The following is a 19,615-nucleotide window of genomic DNA, read 5'->3' as shown; positions in this document are numbered from 1 at the left end:
TGGGGCATGGGTGATGGCTTTTCCTAACCACAGCTTTCTGCTCCATTCTAGAATGTGTGTCAGTGAAATGCTGAGAGTGAGCTCCCAGGCCTCGTTTCCCTCTGGGGGTGTTGCTGTGAAGACTCTGTCTGCAGGGGGACCCCAGGGGCAGACAAGGGGCGAGGCTGGCACGTGGCCTCCTCTCCCTTCAGGGCCGAGCCTCGTCTGTGGCATCCGGGGCCTTAAGCTCAGCTCACTGTTTGGCGGCGCCACTTTCTGGCAGGGGATGTTTTGGGTGCCGGCCCATCACACCCTGCATCTAGGGGACCCTGAGGTCTCCTGCAAACATCCCACTCCCCTGTTTATGTCCCGTGCCGGCCTCTCTGCTGGGGCCAAAGGGAGGCAGGGTCCTCAGAGAGGCTCTTTAGTGACTTCTGTGGAGCTGTAACTGGAAAACTGGGCCAGGCTTTGAGTTGACAGTGTTCAGAAAGGGTGACACAGTGCTGTTAGCTGAGCACAGCAAGCTTGTAGATGGTGCTGTCTCAGAACTCAGAGTCAGTTCTCTGCACACTTGGGCGGGTGAGTATTTCATTAGGTTCAACACAGGAAATTAAGGTCAATTTAGTGTGCAACACACAGGCGTTTTTCTTAAAGATAAGAGATTTCAATAAGTTATGATTTTATTTTTCCCCAAATCATAGTTACATATAATAAAGATGACATCTTGAGTTTGTGTGGAAACAGACAGAGCGGTGGGTCTATATCAAGACCCTTGAGAGGGGCAACTGGCCTCATGCTGAGGGTTCCATAAGCTGCCTGCCCTCCCTCACTTTACACCAATGTTTCAAGTGCATCAGATTTTATCCTGAAACAAATGGCTGGAAAAGCACTGGAGGAAAACCTGGGCGAAATTTTAAAATGATCTTGAAGTTGAGGGACAAAACCCAGGAGCTATAAAGGAAAATAATTTGACACTTCTATCGTTTAAAAAAAAAAAACAACCATATACAAAGTTTAAAAGAAAACTCAAGAGAAAAATATTTGCAACATATAGTAGAGATGGAGAGCAGTTGTCTCAGGTCTCCAAAACAGACTAATAAGAAACAGGAGATGCTCACATGATTAAAGTATATGAGGCCAAGAAGTGCAGGCTTCTAAAAATGAAACATGCAAATTACAATTAGATACTTTTTTATTTCTCAGATTACAATAAATTTTAAAAGTTGATTGTCCTCAGTGTCGGAAAGGATTTTGGAAAAGACTTTTAGAGGTGAAAATTTGAAAAATCTTCTTGGAGGAAAATCAGTGATTTTTACTGTTGTTAGTATTAAAGTAAGAAGGGATTTAGGAATTCCTCCTGTGGGCGTATAGCACAGGTACAAAGAGATAAACATGCAGGGATGAGCCCTGTAGGACTGTCTGGAAAGCAAGAACTGTAGGCACCCTAAAAGTTGATGATGGAGCACAAGGAAGATGACATGGGATACAGTACAGCTGGTGAAGGGAATGACGTAAATCTAAGGAGGACTGTAACCATGAAATTAAAAGATGCTTACTCCTTGGAAGAAAAGTTATGACCAACCTAGATAGTATATTCAAAAGCAGAGACATTGCTTTGCCAACTAAGGTCTGTCTAGTCAAGGCTGTGGTTTTTCCTGTGGTCATGTATGGATGTGAGAGTTGGACTGTGAAGAAAGCTGAGTGCCGAAGAATTGATGCTTTTGAACTGTGGTGTTGGAGAAGACTCTTGAGAGTCCCTTGGACTGCAAGGAGATCCAACCAGTCCATTCTGAAGGAGATCAGTCCTGGGATTTCTTTGGAAGGAATGATGCTAAAGCTGAAGCTCCAGTACTTTGGCCACCTCATGCGAAGAATTGACTCATTGGAAAAGACTCTGATGCTGGGAGGGATTGAGGGCAGGAGGAGAAGGGGACTACCCAGGATGAGATGGCTGGATGGCATCACTGACTCGATGGACGTGAGTCTGAGTGAACTCTGGGAGATGGTGATGGACAGGGAGGCCTGGCGTGCTGTGATTCATGGGGTCACAGTCGGACATGACTGAGCGACTGAACTGAACTGAACTGAAGGAGAATCAGCAACAGCAGTTCTGTCTGCTTCCATTCTTATAAAGAAAGGGGCCCTGTGAGTGCCCAGAGAAGGCTCGTGGTGAGTCAAAACCGAAAGGGCAGGAGAAGGCCGACCTCCGTCAGTGCGTCTGTCTGCTTTTACGCTGACAATCGCAAATGCAGCTGTGCTTTGATGTTGGACACACAGCCCCTGTGTAGGGAAGGAACATTAAATGTCCTGCTCTGTGTTGCAGATCTCTTCTGTCCCTTGCTGGGAGTTCATCGGCTGGATTAGCCACATGCTGCCCTTGCTGGACAAGGAGGAGGCGGTTGCCATCCAGCGCACCGTGGAGGACATTGCCGACCACTACCCGCAGGCCATCGTCTACCCGTTCATGATAAGTAGCGAAAGCTACTGCTTCAGAGACACTTCTGCTGGTCATAAAAACAAGGAGTTTGTGGCCAGGTGACACAGAAAAATTAGGTTGCTCAAACACTGAAAGGTTGTAAAAATGACTGTGGGCCAAGCAGACGCACGGATGCTTGTTTGTCCTCAGATGAGTTAGCGCTGCCCTGGGGCGAGAGGCCTGGGCGTCTATAGGCTGGGTGCATCCACCTGTGTGTTATTTGCTGTAGAATGTCTTTTCTTTTGTAAGCACAGTTCATCTTACAGTGTTAGTCAGGAGAGGGTTGTGCTAAATGCTAGTGATCTCTTGGTTGAGACAGACTCGAGATGCATTCTGAAATCAGTTCCTGAAGTTGTTCTGAAATTGAAAGTCTCTGGGAAGCCGCTCTTAATTAGGACTCACAAAATAGCCCAGATGTTATCCTTTTGGCTTCTTTAGTTGATTTGTGAGTGAGCACACATGCAGTGGTGTTTCACTTTAGAAAGAGGACTTTGGTAGACAACAGTATTGTAGCCGCCCTTCTGTGTCAGGAGCTGACGTGCCTAGTTATTTAGAGTGGTGAGCTTCTGAGTGGCAGTGTGGGGGAGCGCAGTGCCCTGATGGGCTGGCCACGCACCCACCGCCCTGTGATGCCTACCGCCCTGTGGCACCCACCTCTGTCTCAGCAGAGGCAGCTGTAGCGTGATCAGTTCCTTAGAAAGAGAAGTTGCAGGTTTGTTGAGAAAGGGACCTTTTAACCACAGAAACTGTATGTGTCAGCTTGTGTGCATCAGAATGTCGAGGATTTGCTTTCACTTCATCTTTCTTTCTTTTTTAGTAGTATCTGTCTTTTAAAAAAAAAGTTCTTTTACTTATTTGGCTACACTGGGTCTTAGTTGCGGCATGTGAGGTCATGTTTCCTGAGCAGGGATTGAACCCCAGACCCCTCGCATTGGGAGCACAGCATCTTCGCCCCTTGTCCAACCAGGGAAGTCCCTGTTTTAATTTTTAAATTGCTCCTTCTCTGAACTAGGTAGCTGGTTAAATATTTTCCTATATGTAAATATAGTTATATACATATAAACATTGTTGGCCTTGATCTTTGGAAGATGTTTGAGCACCTAAACTTTAATTTTTGTAACAGGATTAAAGCTAAGCTGGATCGAGAAGGCGTGGTTCAGGATTTCATTAACGCCCTGGAGCAGCTCTCCAACCCTGAGATGCTTTTTAAGGTGAGCTGACAGCTCCTGGCATAACACACGGAACTCAGTGAGACTTGCCTGTGGTCCCGCTTGACATGTCTTTTTCTGTGCAGGACTGGATGGAGGATGTTAAGGTTGAACTAGGGAAAACACCTGTGGATAAAAAGAACATTCAGAGAATGTATGAGAGAATGCACGCAGCCCTGGGAGACCCACAAGCTCCTGGCCTTGGGAGTTTCCGAAGGAGGTTTATCCAGGTACGTGGATGACAGGCTCCTCGAGATTACAGAGTCGTGTGGAGACCAGGGCTTATACTTGCTGGTTCGTTGATAATTCTGGTTTTAAAATGTCTGTTGAATTTATAAACTTTCGTTAGATCTGTGACTTTCTGGTAGACATTGATGGCATGTTTTTAGGTCACTTAGTGGCACGTTTATTACATTCTGTTCTTCGTGGCTAGATTCTTAGATGTAAAGGTTAAGTGTGGTTTAATCTTCTTGGTTCTCAGAGTGATCCTGGATACCACACATGTTTGTACCATTGCCACTCAGAATCCCAGATGGCAGGTGGGCGGACTGCAAGGCCGGCAGGGTTCAGCAGAATTTGGGTGTGAGGTCAGGCAGGGGCTGGCCCAGGGTCGACCAGATAGGGCGGCAGAGTAGGTACTGCAAGTGGTCACAGAGCAGCCTTCCAAGGAGAGGAGGGGCCCGCCCGCTCCTCCTGGGGAGGGCTCCTGCAGGGTCACACCCGGGCCATGCCCGTTGTCACTCTGCACACTGGGTGTCCTTTCCTTCCTGCTGAGCTCGTCAGCTCTGACCCAGAAACTCTGGCCCGACTGGGTTGAGCACAGCCCGCTGCCCACCTGGGCAGAGCCCCTATAGAAAGAAACCTTGCTGCAGCTCCAGCCACGGTTTGTCCTGAGGTTGGTTTCTATTACCTGGGACCATCCATCTAGAACTTTCTACTTCATTACAAATCAACACTTAATTTGCATCAATTAAAAGGATAATCCACCAGAATAGGGTTGAAACATTCAAGGAAAGTGAAACTATTGATTAAAGGCACAGAAAAAAAAGCAATGTAACTGAGTACCTATTTGTTATAAAGATTTGTAAACCTAGAACCTTTCCAGGAGTTCAACTTCACATTAATATTAAAGATAAAAAAAAAGATAAATTAGATGGACATGTATAGACTACTGTGTATACAATAGGTAACTGTCGAGAACCAACGATATGGCATAGGGAACTCTCCCCAATGCTCTGTGGTGACGGCAGAAACTAACACTGTGAAGCAACTGTACTCCAATAAAAAATTTTTTTTTTTAATTTAAGGTAAGTTTAATATTATTTTCAGGCTTTTGGAAAGGAATTTGATAAACACTTTGGGAGAGGAGGCTCTAAACTCCCAGGCATGAAGCTCCAAGACTTCTGTGCCATCGCTGGCTCGCTACTGGGAAGGATGTCCAGGGCCTCCAATGCGCCGGGGAACCTGAGGGAATGTTCTCCCTGGATGAGCAACTTCAGGGTGGAATTCCTGAGAGCGGAACTGGAGGTCCCTGGTGAGTTCACCTGTGGGCAGACAGCATGGTGCTAGGGAGAGTCGGGCCAGAGCAAGAGCCTCTGTTTCTAAGAGGGTGAGATCAGAATCATAACAGTTTTCTTTCTTTTTTTGAAAAGATTTTAAATTCCACATGTTTTTCATCATCAGGAAAATCTGTAGTTTCTATGATCAGTACACTTAACCACATTACAAGTCCCATCCCATTCCTGAGGACGAGTGCTCAGCTGGCCCCCTGCTGTCATGGTAGTAAGTAATGTCCTCTGAATCTGCCCACGCATTGCCCTGCAGAACTTTTTTTCAGAAATAAAATTCAGGCAACCCCCCTGAGATGTTGTGTGGTATATTCCAGCCCCTGCAGCAGAGCACATCAAGGTGGGTGGCTGCATTGTAAGTGCTGCGTTTATACCACACTGTGCAGTGGGGTCCTGTCTAAGAAACAGAGTACATACGAAAGTTAAAACACACTGTTTCTGAAAAACGCCGTCTCCTGACAACTCAGGGCCGACACCAAGCCTCCATTTGTGAAAACGGCAGTGTCTGCAGAGCAGTAAGATGCAGTGTGCCTGCACCCCACTTCTTGGGAGACGTGCTGGTTCCACCTGAAGTGAGGGGGTGATGGCACCTGACATGCCGTCAGGAGGGGCTGACACAGCAGGCAGGCGGCAGCGTGCTGGCCACATGTGGGCACCGTGTGATCCTCACGTCCCTTCTTCCCCCTGGAATTTGCCAGACAAAAAATTTCACAGTACAGTGACTTGTATCCTTACTCCAGTGCGGGGACAAAAAAGATGTGGAGAAAGACTTTTCTTTGTTATTATTAACAGCTATGCCTCCCAGACCGTGAGTTTCAGGAACATTGAAGCATAGCCTCCTGATACACAACCTGACTGAAATCAGGGCTGAGGTGGAGGGCTCGCCCAGCCCTGTCTCCCCATTTGCTTCTGCTCCACCAAATAGGAAGCAGCATCCATTAGTCAAATGAGAAATAACAGCATTTTAGAAAAATACATCCACTGAAAATTTTGAGTAAAATTTTTTCTTGTGTTAGACTGGGCGGGGGGGATGAAGGGGGGTGTGAAGTGCATGCGCTGTCCCCGCAGCATCTGAGGTGGCTCTGTGTCCCTCCCAGGTCAGTACGACGGCAGAAGCAAACCAATGCCTGAACACCACGCACGGATCGCAGGCTTCGACGAGCGGGTAGGTGCCAGTTCCACCAGTTCCATAGCCGGGGTTGGCCCCTCAGTTCACTCCCCACCTTGGTCTCAGGCGCGTGGAGTTCTCTGAGAGTTGTGTTATGAGTTTTCTGATGGAATTTACTGACCTTAATGTATGTTTTAATTTCAGTCATGTGTAAGGGTCTAGTAGACTTGAGGCATCAGCTCTGTGTGTGTCCATTATAGACGTAACGCAAGTGGACATGTCATGTGGCTTGTTCACAAGCACGTATGTGTGTCAGTGTAACTCGTAATCAGGGCAACCAGGGGCCCCACAACCTGTCTGTCACCAACCTGCATCCCTCTGGGGACAAGACCCAGGCCACCTGGTCTCTCAGCTGCACCTGAAGATGCTGTTCAATCTCTAAAGGTGAAAGTGATGGCCTCGATCAGGAAACCCAAGCGCATTGTGATCCGCGGCCACGATGAACGGGAGTATCCCTTCCTGGTGAAGGGCGGCGAGGATCTGCGGCAAGACCACCGCATCCAGCAGCTGCTCCAGGTCATGAACAGCATCCTGGCCCACGATGCCGCCTGCGGCCAGAGGGGCCTGCAAATGACCACCTATCACGTGGTGCCCATGACCTCCAGGTGCGGCTGCCCCTCTGAAGTGGGGGGGTGCAGTTCCCCTCTGTGGGCGGGGACAAGGGACAGCTCAGGTTTCAGGTGTCACAGGACAGAGACCAGCAGCACAGACTGCTCTGCTGTGAGGCTCCTGCTTGAGAAGGAAGCGAAGGCAGAGCTGTTTTATAGAGAAGGCGAGCAGTGGGGGCTCATGACTGTACCTTCCTTTCAGGCTGGGGCTAATCGAATGGATTGAAAACACCTGCACATTAAAGGAACTTCTTCTGAGCAGCATGTCACGGGAGGAGAAGAAAGCCTACACCAGGTGACCTGAGGCCCAGGGCCCATCTCCCACTCCACCTGGCCACCCCAGCCCACTGCCCCCCTCCCCCTGTTTCCAGGGATGTTTTCAGGCCCTTTTCATTACTGCCCTGCCCAGCCTGTGTTTCAGTCTGCCTCTAGGTGGGTGAAGATGACCTGGAGTCAAGGTTTCTAAGCAATCACTCTGTTGCTCAGTCATGTCCAGTCGTTCAGTCATATCTGACTGTTTGCAACCCGGTGGACTGCAGCACTCCGGGCTTCCTTGTCCATCACTATCTCCTGGAGTTTGCTCAGACTCATGTCCATTGAGTCAGTGGTGCCATCTAACCATCTCATCCTCTGCCTCCCGCTTCTCCTCCTAAGCAATAGCTGCATATATTTTATCACAATTTTAAAAATAGAATTAACCTTGAACAAAAAGAAAAGTGTTTGAAGAAGATAAAGCAGATACTAAGATTTCAGCTAACATTTAGTTATGTGTTTTCTGTGGCACCATTCTCAGTTTTTACTGTGTATGAAGTTATTTTTTACCAAAACTTACACAGTGAGTACTACTGTCTCCTCTGTGCAGACAAAGCAGCTGAGGCTGGAGAGGTGAGGTGTCCCTGGTGTGGAAGGGGTGCAGGTCAGAGACTGCTGGGCGCAGGTGGGTGACTGGTGGGTGTAGGTCAGTGCAGGAGGATGTAGGTTAGAGTATGTGAGTGACTGGTGGGTGTAGGTGGGTGACCGGTGGGTGTAGGTTAGCACAGGAGGGTGACTGGTGGGTATAGGTTAGTACATGTGGGTGACTGGGAGGTGTAGGTTAGTGTGTGACTGGCTGGTGCAGGTGGGTACAGGTTAGTGCAGGTAGGGGACTGGTGCTGAGTTCCAGGTCAAAATACAACAACTTTATACTTTCCTTTATCCTTTTATATTTTCCAAGTTTTTTATAATAAATATATTTTTGTAATTAGTAATTTAAAAAAAAAATTGTTCGTTTCTGTAAAGAAGGGAAAGAACAGCGTGGCTTATAGCCATTTTGAAGCGGGAGTCAGGAGTTTGGGGACCAGCGGGAGGATGGCAGGGAGGAGATGATCATAAAAGGCCTCAGGCCTCTCCCCCTTCTCAGAGCATTTGCGTAGGAGAGCGCTCTCACCCAGGGACGGGAGCCTGGTGGGCTGCCGTCTAGGGGGTCGCATAGCGTCGGACACGACTGAAGTGACTTAGCAGCAGCAGCGCTCTCACTGCCTCTTTCTTAACATAGGAGCACTGCTCTTTTCAGACTCTCACGCCTGGGTAGTAGTTGCTACATGGTGTTTACCCACTTTAAATTCCAATCACTGGAGTCCTTTGCCTGAAATGACTCCTGCTGCCCCTGGAGGACTGCGCCTGGGTCAGGGATCTGCTCTAGGATCTGCTAACGCACAGTGAGCCCGACTGGCCCCACGGCCCCACTTGTGAGGAGAGAAAGTGTGAAAAGCACACGGTACACAGATGTCCATGGAGTGTAAAGTGCTTTTCAAATTGGGCTTCCCTGGTGGCTCATCTGGTAAAGAACCCGCCTGCAATGTGGGAGACCTGGGTTCGATCCCTGGGTTGGGAAGATCCCCTGGAGAAGGGAAAAGCTACACATTCTAGTGCTCTGGCCTGGAGAATTCTGTGGACTGTATAGTCCATGGGGTTGCAAAGAGTCAGACATGACTGAGTGACTTTCACTTTCAAATAGGAATCATATAAATTAGTTCCCATTACCTTTTAAAAACAGCCCCCTATTCCTAAAATCCTTGCTATTTTTTCCTTAATTTGTACGTTGCAATTTTCCTGCCTACACATTTTTGTCCAGTTGTAACTGGGAGAGAATTTAGATTGAAATCATCTCTTCCTGAAATTAACCTAGTGGCAGCTCAGAAAAGCTTCACCTGAAGTGATTTAATTACTGAGTAGCACATGTAACCCTGTTTCGTCTTCAGCTTTTGATACAAACCCCAAAGTGGTTCTACAAGGACCACGGTGTTTCCACCTGTTCAGACACTGCCTTTTGTCTGTGAAGCATCGCTGAAAGCAGCTTTTCAAATTGAGCTCAACTCCATCGTCATTTAAGAAAATGCTTTTTTGCACTTACTGTGGATTTTGTCTGTATTTCCTTATTGGAAATGTTTTTTAAAAACGTGTGGCAATGTTTAAATAATGACAGAAGCAGACAGTGTGCCATCAACAAGTAATTTGTGGCTGTTTGTTAGTGACTGGCCTGCTGTGAACAGGTTGTGTGTGGTGCTGCCGTCCCCCCTCCTTGGGGCCTTCGGAACCATATGCCTGCGTCATCAGCTCATCTTCCTCTGTGTGAAGCGGGATGTCACTTGTATCTGGTGGTCTATCCATGCATTTTTGCATAGGAAGTAGCCATGGGTTTTGAGGAGTGATTCAGAATGAATAGTGGTATGTTGAAGTTCTTGGCCCAGGGTGGCAGGAATGCAGTGTTAATATTAAATATGATTTAAGTCATATTTGTTTTTCCTGCCTCTTCACTACTTTGCAGTGAGTCCCTGCTGGTGGGCCTCTGAAGTTAGCTGCCCTCGATACCTTCCTAACATTGGTTCTCTTTCTCCTGCATGTTAGTGACCCCCGGGCGCCTGCATCTGAGTACAGAGAATGGCTGATCACGATGGTGGGAAAGTGTGACCCTGGGGCCTATCCCCTCATGTTCAAGTACGTGGTATTCTCATCCCCTCGTTCCAACTAGTTCATCCTTCTCAAAGTTGTACATTCACTTTGTTTCTGAGAAAATTTTGCCTTGGAGCTTCAATTTAACAAAAATTTTAAATTTTATGTCATGGGAAGTTTGTTCTAATCAGACATTTCCTATGATTAAATTGTAGAGTAGCTAATCGCACTGAAGCAGTCACATCTTTTAGGAAAAGAGAAAGTAAAGTGCCTGCAGATCTCTTAAAGTAAGTGCCTTTCTGACTTTACACCTGTGGGGGAGGGGCAGGGTTCAGGCAGAGGCCACATGACCGTCCCCTGTAGGCGGGCCTTCCTGAAGATGAGCACTGGCCCTGAGGCCTTCTTGGCCCTTCGCAACCACTTCACCACCTCCCACGCACTCCTGTGCATCGGCCACTGGGTTCTGGGCATCGGAGACCGGCATCTGAACAACTTCATGGTGAGCCTGGAGACGGGCGGCGTGATCGGGATTGACTTTGGACATGCATTCGGCTCTGCCACCCAGGTGAGCTCGCCCTGCTCTGTGCTGGGGTGGACCTGTCGTCAGCTTTGCGACCCGTCTATGGACACCCCTCTATGGACAGTTGGCCTGCCGTGATCATTAAAGCGGTCATTCTTGCAAAATGGGAGAGTCTCAGCTTTGTATCAGCCTTGTTCAGGTGGTTGTGGACAGTGTGTTGATAGATTAATTACATCACTTGCTCCTGTAAAAGGGTAGGAGGCTCATCAGAACGTCTTGCGTGAATGAGATGCACACGTTTCCTGATGTCAGACTCTAGCTCTCCGTCTCTGGGCTGTGTGGCTGCACGCACAGACCGTGTGGTTGCTCCGGGGCACAGTGACCTCATACCCATGTGGCCAGTTCCAAGAAGAGGGGAGCAGATGTGCTCTGCATGCATGAGCGACAGCTGCAGGAGGCCTCACTCATCCGCCGTGCATCTCGTTTGCTCTTTAGGTTCTGCGGGTCCCTGAGCTGATGCCTTTCCGGCTGACTCGCCAGTTCATCAACCTGATGTCACCACTGAAGGAGACGGGGCTCATGAGCAGCGTCATGGTGTGCGCACTGAGGGCCTTCCGCTCGCGCACCGACCTGCTCACCACCACCATGGACGTGTTCGTGAAGGAGCCGTCCTTTGACTGGAAGGTCGGTGGTTCTCCCCCCTTTGGAGCTTTGTTCCAGCGTGCTCATGACTGACCGCCTTTCCTGTCTCCTGGTGGGGATGTGTTTACCAAAGTACTTACTTGGTTCAGTAACAGCTCTCAAAGTTAACATTTGGGATCATTTAGCTTGAAAATTAGACAAGAGACCTGCCTTTCATTTGGAGGACACTGTTAGACTTGAGAGTATTTGTAATCCTTTGGTGATGGGGTTTGGTTTCTTTTAGACAAGTTTTAGTTTTGAGTCTGTTCCATACAAGGTCAGCGTCCTTCTCCGCTCAGCCCCCAGGAGGAACCTCAGGGAGGGCCGCGGTAAGCCCAAGTGTAGACCCTCGTGGTCAGCATCACCATCACATGTGCTGCAGGGAGAGTGTGTGCAAAGAGCTGCAGAGCCCTTCCCGGCTGGAGACTCGGTTTATTTTGAGATCACTACCTGTTGGGTCTGTTTGAATGTGACTGTATATACCATTAAGCAGAGAAAATCATGTTCCTTTCCCTCAGAATTTTGAACAGACAATGCTGAGAAAAGGAGGATCGTGGATTCAAGAAATAAATGTAACTGAACAAAATTGGTATCCACGGCAGAAGATTCATTATGCTAAGAGAAAGCTAGCAGGTGCCAATCCAGCAGTTATTACATGGTAAGCATTTATTTGTGGAAAAACACACATACACACCAACATGCCGCTATTCCCGAGAGAGTCACTAAACATATTTGTGTGTGTGTGTATATGTACTCAGCCTGTGCCATCAGCCTGTCACCCCCACTGACAGTGGCGGGGTGCAGCATGCAGAGGCCACCTCTCACTGCCCGGCCAGGTCCTGACTAAAACACACACACATGCCCTACACCCCGGTCAGCCCGGCAAGGTCCTAACTCTGAAACCCACACTCACACCACACATACACAGGCACACACCAGTCGGCCCAGCAAGGTCCTGACTCATAAACACACACAACACATAACACACCCCCCCACACACATACACCACCCCCCGTCAGCCCAGTGAGGTCCTAACTCTGAAACCCACACACCACACATACACAGGCACACACCAGTCAGCCCAGCAAGGTCCTGACACATAAACACACAAAACACATACCACACTCCCCTACACACACACACCACCCCCCGTCAGCCCAGTGAGGTCCTGACTCTGAAACCCACGCGCGCACACACACGCACACACCAGTCAGCCTGGGCCCCCTCACCACAGTCCTGGACTGTCGCATGAACATCTCTGCCTGCATGAGGAGATGTGTTTACCTTTGCTCCTGTCTTTTCTCAGGACAAATGTGGCCCTGGTGGCAGAGCCCTTGGGTGCACAGAGCGTAGTGGCGGCTCATTAATGGGCATGCAGATCAGGTGCCTTTAACCTAGCTTTCAGGTTTTTCTGGTTGAGGTCTGCAACAGATACAGATTTTCAGAAATGATTCACAAGAAGGAAGAAAGTTGGCCTTTCCCATTAATGGTAAATGATGACCATGGTCAGTTGTTTTTTGACAAAGATGCCAAGACCATTCAGTGATCTTTCCAGCAAAGATCACTAAAAGGAATGAAGGTGGAACTCGCACCCCAAACGATAAACAGAGTTAATTCAAAGCAGGTCAAAGACCTACCTGTGAGAGCTAAAACTATAAAATCCTTAGAAGCAAACATAGGGGTAAATCTTTTGGACCTTGGATTTGGCAATGACATTTGACATTCTTAAGTCTAAAACCAAAAGCACAAACAAGAGAAGGAGAAAGAAAAGCATAAATTCATCAAAATTAAAAACTTTTGTGCCTCAAAGGATACCATCAGGAAAGTAAAAATACAGTCCACAGAATGGGGTAAGATATTTGAAAGTCATATAGCTAATAACGAACTTGTGTATAGAATCCATGAAAAAATTCTTAGAGCTGAATAATAAAAAGACCACGCAATGAGAAGAATGACCAAAGGACTTGAACAGACATTTCTATAAAAGAATATAGACAAATGGCCAATAAACAAGTGGAAAGATGCTTAAAATCATTAGTCATCAGATAAATGCAAGTGAGACTCCACACCCACTAGGATTGCTATTAATATAATCAGAAACTGGAATATAACAAGCTGTTGGTGAGGATCACACACACACGCACACACTTGCAGACAGATGTTCCCAGCAGTGTTCTGTTTTCCTGCGGATGGAATCTTGACGTTGAGGACGATGAGCAGCAGAGAGTATGTTGTGTGACCAGATGGAGTGTCTGGTTTGGACTGGAGAAATAACCTGCAGTTGGTGTCTTTGTGTTGCTTGATCTTTTTTCCAGTGATGAGCTTCTCCTGGGCCATGAGAAGGAGCCTGCCTTCAGAGACTATGTCGCTGTGGCACAAGGAAGCCGAGAGCACAGTGTTCGTGCCCAGGAGCCTAAAAGTGGACTTTCAGAAGAGGCCCAAGTGAGGTGCCTGGTTGACCAGGCAACTGACCCCAACATCCTCGGCAGAACTTGGGAAGGGTGGGAGCCCTGGATGTGAGATCCCCCAGAGGCAGCAGACAGGGCCCCTGTGTGTATGTTTAGAGACCGTCCTGAACTCTGATCCAAGCCACCAGTGACTTCATCTTCCCAAAGCCCCAGAGAGCAGGTGTCTGTGTGTGACTTCCTCTCGTATCACAGTTTAATCCAGTCATGATGAAGTGAATGCCGACCCGGGTTAGGGACTAGGCCGTGGTCAAGGATGAGCTCAGGGTCACAGTGGACATAGAAGGGCAGGTGTATCCAATCTCATGCAAGCACCGAATCATGGCACAGCAAACAGGTGCTATGGCTGGATGAACAGCTGTCAACGTTAGTGGCGTGTGTTAGCATCCCACGTGCCTTGGAAATTACTCCCAGAAGACTTTGTCCCGCAGACTTTGTGAGAGTAACTGATGGGATGTTAGGCTGTATCAGCAGCACAAGAATATGAACAGGTCAGGGTGAGATTGTGGCTTATATTTACACATATTTGTGTAATGTGTGAATGGAAAGAATCTCTTTATTGATGTCTGGAATTGTGGCACCATCTGTTACCCAGTGGCTTTAGAAAATTGATAAATAAACACAAGGGAGTCAGAAATGATGTTCCCTAAGTGCTATGAGAACTTTATAGATGTTTATCCCCAAATTTTCTCCTTGATTGTGATTTGACGTGATTGTGTTTGACATTGTAGGATATTTTTGTAGGTTTTCTCTTTCCCATTTTCCCCCTCTGGCTTTGACATTTTAGGATAGCGTTGTCCTCTAGAAGGTAAAGTGTTGAGGGGTGAGAAAGCTCTGGTCTTAGCTTTGCTACCTTTGCTACTCTGGTCACAGCTGGAAGGTGGATACAGGAGCTTTGCATCCCAAACTCGGGAAGTCTGCGTAGGCCTGGCACTTGACATTCCCGTTCTAGGAACATGAAGAAAACCCTTGCTTGAAATGAGTCCTCCTTGGAGATAAAGCATGATTCTGGGGCAGCCAGGTCAGGTTATGAAATGCAGGATGGGAACAGCTTCCTGTCCACTCACCAGCCTCGGTCCCCACGCCTCCCTAGCTGGAGCCTGTTTCAGGCTGACTTGAGCTTTGTGTTACAGCTTTCCAAACATTTCTAATCACAGATTCTTCGATGATTTGGGGAAATGGTGAATCTTAGTGCCCCGACCAGGGATCAGATCCACATCCCCTGCATTGCAAGGTTGATTCTTTTTTGGGGGGAAGAGTTTGGAAGACCATTTGTCCTTCAATTTTATTTTCACTTTAATTATTGTGAAATAATATTTAAGTGTGAGCCATATTCTCCACTTCTAGCTAAAGAGATAAGCATGTTTGTATATGTATGGACAAGCTTGCAGATTTCTAATTGTTGTCTCAACACTTTGAATCACAACACTTTAAAATCGCAGGTCCCTCCTTGGAGAGATTAAGGGTTTTTCCTATTGCTGCTGGCAGGGGTAATCATGGACTGACAATGTAGATGAACGAAAAGGATCTCTTTATTGTTGTCTGGAGCTATGACACCATCTGTTACCCAGTGGCTTTCAGAAAATTGATAAATAAACACAAGGGAGTCAGAAGTAATGTTCCCTCAATGCTATGAGAACTTCTTTACAGATGTTTATCTCCAAATTTTCTCCTTGCAAAACATTAGTTATAGAAAAACACATACTTACACCATGTTCAGTTGTGAGGCTTTTGAGCTCTACCCTATATAATTCAGAATTGGTCTCTCTTTGGTTGTAATAAAATGTAGGCGAGTTGCCCTTTAAACTTTGTTTGGCATCATGAATTTGAAAACAGACTGGTGTTGTCCACCTGGGCCTCTTGAAACAGTTCAGATCAGTGGTGTGCCAGAGCCCTCTTGTTCCCATCCACACGAGCAACATTCAGAACATCAGGAATTTTGCCAGCGATTGTCAAGCTCACTCAGAAAGTCAGCAAGCGCTACGAGTGAGGGCTTCTGTTTATCAGAATCTGTGCTCCAGTGGACGGCTGGCACCCACGGTTAGGGTGCCGCCAGTCCAGACTTGTGTGCATCCAGCGTGACTCCTGCAAGCTCCTGGATGCCAGTGTGTGGCGGTCACGTCCTAAGTGTCTCCTGCCGTGTCCCCTCTCGTCCTGCACCTCTCCCTGGTTCCTCTCTTTATGGTCTTTGCCCAAGATCACTGCCACTGCCTCCCAGCAGACTCTCTACTACTGGAGGGACTTCCCTGGTGGTCCAGGAGCCAAGACTCTGTGTGCCCAGTGCAGGGGGCACAGGTTCAAGCCCTGGTTCAGGGAACTAAGATTCCCACAGGCTGCACGGTGTAGCCAAATAAATAAATAAATAAATCTAGTACTAGAATACAGTTTAGGAAAGAACCCTGCTATCCTGGAATTGAAGAAAAGATAGTTATCTCCAGCTGTTGGGGGAAATTGCTATATAAACAGGGCACTTTTGATTGACTGTAAAGTAGGTGTGACTTTTGTGAAGTAGTACCCCAAAAAATTGTTCTACAGACTGAATCTATGACTGTAGAATTTATTTTCAAAACAGTTGGCCAGTGCTAGGTTACAGCCCGTGACTGTATGACAGCGACAGTAATACAGTCACAGTGCTGCTGACCCTGAGATTTCTGACCTCATGATTGTCCTGTTCTGGCCGGCTGATCAGAAGCAGTTTCCACCTCGATCTTACTCTGCCCGAGCCTGGGCTGGGGGAGACCCTCCAAGCTGCCTCAGCTCCAGTGTGCTATCACCCAGCCTGCTGTAAGCGTGTCCGTAATTAACACTGGCTGTTGTCATTTTAATTGCTAAATCATGTCCAGTCCTTTTGCGACCCCATGGACTGTAGTTCTTTAGGCTCCTCTGTCCATGGGATTTTCCAGGCAAGAATACTGGAGTGGGTTGCCATTTCCTTCTCCAGGGGATCTTCCCCACCCAGGGGTCAAACCTGCCTCTCTTGTGTCCCCTGCATTGGCAGGCAGATTCTTTTCTAAGAAACCGAGCTAATTAACAGTGTTAGATGTGCAGAAATACGAGAATGCTGCATTTTCTTCTTTATTTTTTTTCCATTTTCACCATTTTAAAAACATTTTTATTTTTTAAGTGAAGGATAATTGCTTTACTGAATGGTGTTTGTTTCTGCCAAACATCAACTTGATAGCCACATGGCCTCATTAAGAAAGTAAAACATTTGTGAGTCTCCTGCAGGTTTTCTTCTCTGGATTGTAGAAGCCTTCTGTCAGCACAGCACTCTGGGCCTGGAGAGTTCAGAGAATCACTTCAATAATGTGACAGCCTCGTCCATTTAAAATGGAATTCAGTGCCAGCTTCCCTCAGAGGCATTCATTGAAACTCTGTGCATGAGCCGTTCCTGTTGTCACTTATGTCTCTCATGTCTGCCAGCCAGTGACAGCATTGCTCAAGGTCATTAGGCTGGACTGGGCTTCCCTGGGATGTGTGAAGCCTCCCACAGCTCATTCTGCATCTTGTTTGGAGCAAGGAGCAGCAGCCCGTGCCATGCTGGTAGGGGCGCGAGGAGAAGTGGGTGGGGTCCGGGGCTGACCCCTGCAAGGTGGATTCTTAACCAGGTGGTTTGATATTTAACAACAGTAAATCTTCCAATCCACGAACACAGTGTCTTTCCTTTTATTTAACTTCTTTCAGCAGTGTTTTGTAATTTTTACTAGTTTTTGTTGTTTCTAATCTTGAATTCCATTTTTTGAGACAAAGGATGGTATATGAAAATGACATACCGATATTTTCTATAAAGTTCACGAAGGATATGTAGCCCAGGTAAGCATGTACAAAGGAGAGCATGTCACCCTGATCCCTTACAGAGCTGGGAAAGGACATTGTTTTTAAGTTACACTGTTAGCATCAGAAGGAAAAGAAACACTGATCTTGATGGCTGAGCAGGCACTCCACCTTGAAGGAGCTGTAGTTAACGTGTGATCAGACACACCTTGCTGCTGCTGCTGCTAAGTTGCTTCAGTCGTGTCCGACTGTGCGACCCCATAGACCACAGTCCACCAGGCTCCCCTGTCCCTGGGATTCCCTAGGCAAGAACACTGGAGTGGGTTGCCATTGCCTTCTCCAATGCATGAAAGTGAAAAGCGAAAGTAAAGTCACTCAGTCGTGTCTGACTCTTAGCGACCCCATGGACTGCAGCCTTCCAGGCTCCTCCCTCCATGGGATTTTCCAGGCAAGAGTCCTGGTGTGGGGTGCCATTGCCTTCTCCCAGACACACCCTACATCCCTCTATACACTAAAGGGACGGCAGGGAGGGAGGAGGCCTGAACAAAAATTTTTGTTTAGTTCTTCTTGTCCTGCCTTCAGGTAGAAATTTTTATTTCATCACATTTTAGCGCCTATATTAGAAAAGAAAGATTGCAAATAAGTAACCTAATGCTACATGTTTAGGAGACTAAGAAAAAGAACAAACTAAACTTGGTGCCAGTAAAAAAAGCACAAAAAGAAGCAGCAAGCAAAACATTGATTCTTTGAACAGCTCATTGATAAACCTAGACTGATTCAGAAAAAAAAAAGACAAACCCGCAAATATCTAATATCAGAAACGAAAGTGGAGCGCAGAGCGGTTTGGTTGTTCGTTGGAAGGAGTTCTTCCGTTCGTTGGAAGTTTTTCCCGTAGCTGAGTTATTGCTGCTCTTTCGGCAGCAGCAGCGGCGCGGCGGTCGGAGAAGCGGCCTAAAACTTCGGCGTTGGGTAAAAGAAGATGGCTCGAACCAAGCAGACTGCTCGGAAGTCAACGGGTGGGAAAGCGCCCCGCAAGCAGCTGGTCACAAAAGCAGCCATGAAAAGCGCCCCCTCTACCGGCGGGATGAAGAAACCCCATCGCTACAGGCCCGGGACTGTTGCGCTTCGAGAAATCCGTCGTCACCAGAAATCCACCGAGCTTCTGATCCGGAAACTGCCTTTCCAGAGGCTGGTGAGGGAGATCGCCCAGGATTTCAAAACTGACTTGCGGTTCCAGAGTGCCGCCATCGGTGCGCTGCAGGAGGCTAGCGAAGCGTACCTGGTGGGCTTGTTTGAAGATACTAATCTGTGTGCCATCCACGCTAAGAGAGTAACCGTCATGCCCAGAGACATCCAGTTGGCTCGCCGGATACGGGGAGAGAGAGCTTAAGTGAAGGCGGTTTTTATGGTGTTTTGTAGTACATTTCTGTAAAATACTTTGGTTTAATTTGTGACTTTTTTTTGGTGAGAAATTGTTTATAATATGTTGCATTTGTACTTAAGTCATTCCATCTTTCTCTCAGGATGAAGGCGAAAAGTGACTGTTCACAAACCTGAGTGATGTGAGCACTGTTGCTAAGGGGTGACAAATTGCTAATATGCAGAAGGGATCGGTGATATTTCTTGCTTCTCATGATGCACGTTTCTGTGTTAATGATTTGTTGAGTAGCTATTAAGGTACTAGAATTGATAAATGTGTACAGGGTCCTTTTGCAATAAAACTGGTTATGACTTGATCTAAGTGTTTAACAATTGGGACTGTTAAGTCTGACCATAAATCACTGTTAGAATGTGGGCGTTTTCAGGAGCAAAGATACAAGTCTTAACCACAGTGTAACTTACAGTTTCCTTAAAAAAAAAAAAAAAGTAAACCTGGCAGCTATAGAATACACTATGTGCATTTAAAATAGCTATTTTATATATTGTAGTGTCAACATTTTTCAATTAAATGTTTTACATTGACATGTGCTGGGGAGGGTTGTCTTTAAGGTATGTGATTGAGAGACTGATAGGTTTTCTCCTGAGTAGACTGCACTTGTGTATGTAGTAAAGTGCTTTGTGTGTTATGCCTTACATAACTCCTCGTTATACCACATGTTAAACTAACCCTCTAGCTGATAATGCAAACACTAACGGGGAGGGGGATTTATTTATAAGGGCTCTAGACTATAATACAAGTTATTCACCGCAGCAGCATCTGTTACTAATATAGTAGTTAGCGCAGCTTTTCTTTGTGT

At 47.1% G+C, this 19,615-nt stretch overlaps 2 protein-coding genes across 3 annotated transcripts in view; both read left to right on the top strand.

The window, feature by feature from the left end:
- Window positions 1-15,054, top strand: part of PRKDC (protein kinase, DNA-activated, catalytic subunit) — a 130,395-nt gene extending 115,341 nt beyond the window's left edge. The window contains exons 74-86 of one of the 2 annotated variants that reach the window (XM_068983807.1): window positions 2,303-2,514; window positions 3,579-3,666; window positions 3,750-3,893; window positions 4,993-5,197; window positions 6,329-6,396; window positions 6,784-7,004; window positions 7,210-7,302; window positions 9,894-9,983; window positions 10,154-10,225; window positions 10,302-10,503; window positions 10,954-11,142; window positions 11,658-11,797; window positions 13,455-15,054. In XM_068983807.1, coding sequence (XP_068839908.1) covers window positions 2,303-2,514; window positions 3,579-3,666; window positions 3,750-3,893; window positions 4,993-5,197; window positions 6,329-6,396; window positions 6,784-7,004; window positions 7,210-7,302; window positions 9,894-9,983; window positions 10,154-10,225; window positions 10,302-10,503; window positions 10,954-11,142; window positions 11,658-11,797; window positions 13,455-13,659 — 1,929 coding nt within the window. In that variant the 3' untranslated portion in view covers window positions 13,660-15,054. The remainder of the gene's footprint in view (window positions 1-2,302; window positions 2,515-3,578; window positions 3,667-3,749; window positions 3,894-4,992; window positions 5,198-6,328; window positions 6,397-6,783; window positions 7,005-7,209; window positions 7,303-9,893; window positions 9,984-10,153; window positions 10,226-10,301; window positions 10,504-10,953; window positions 11,143-11,657; window positions 11,798-13,454) is intronic. The other variant, XM_068983808.1, reaches the window with a different exon arrangement.
- A 3,303-nt stretch (window positions 15,055-18,357) lies between these two features.
- LOC138088526 (histone H3.3C) lies at window positions 18,358-18,768 on the top strand. The gene has a single exon (XM_068983802.1). The coding sequence runs from the start codon at window positions 18,358-18,360 to the stop codon at window positions 18,766-18,768; it is 411 nt and encodes a 136-aa protein (XP_068839903.1).
- The last annotated feature ends 847 nt before the right edge of the window (window positions 18,769-19,615 follow it).

This window comes from Capricornis sumatraensis, chromosome 11 (genome assembly GCF_032405125.1).
Source record: "Capricornis sumatraensis isolate serow.1 chromosome 11, serow.2, whole genome shotgun sequence".
In the NCBI taxonomy this organism is placed as follows: Eukaryota; Metazoa; Chordata; class Mammalia; order Artiodactyla; family Bovidae; genus Capricornis; species Capricornis sumatraensis.
Note: the sequence above shows the minus strand (reverse complement) of the source record. Positions and strands in the feature narration are given on the sequence as shown.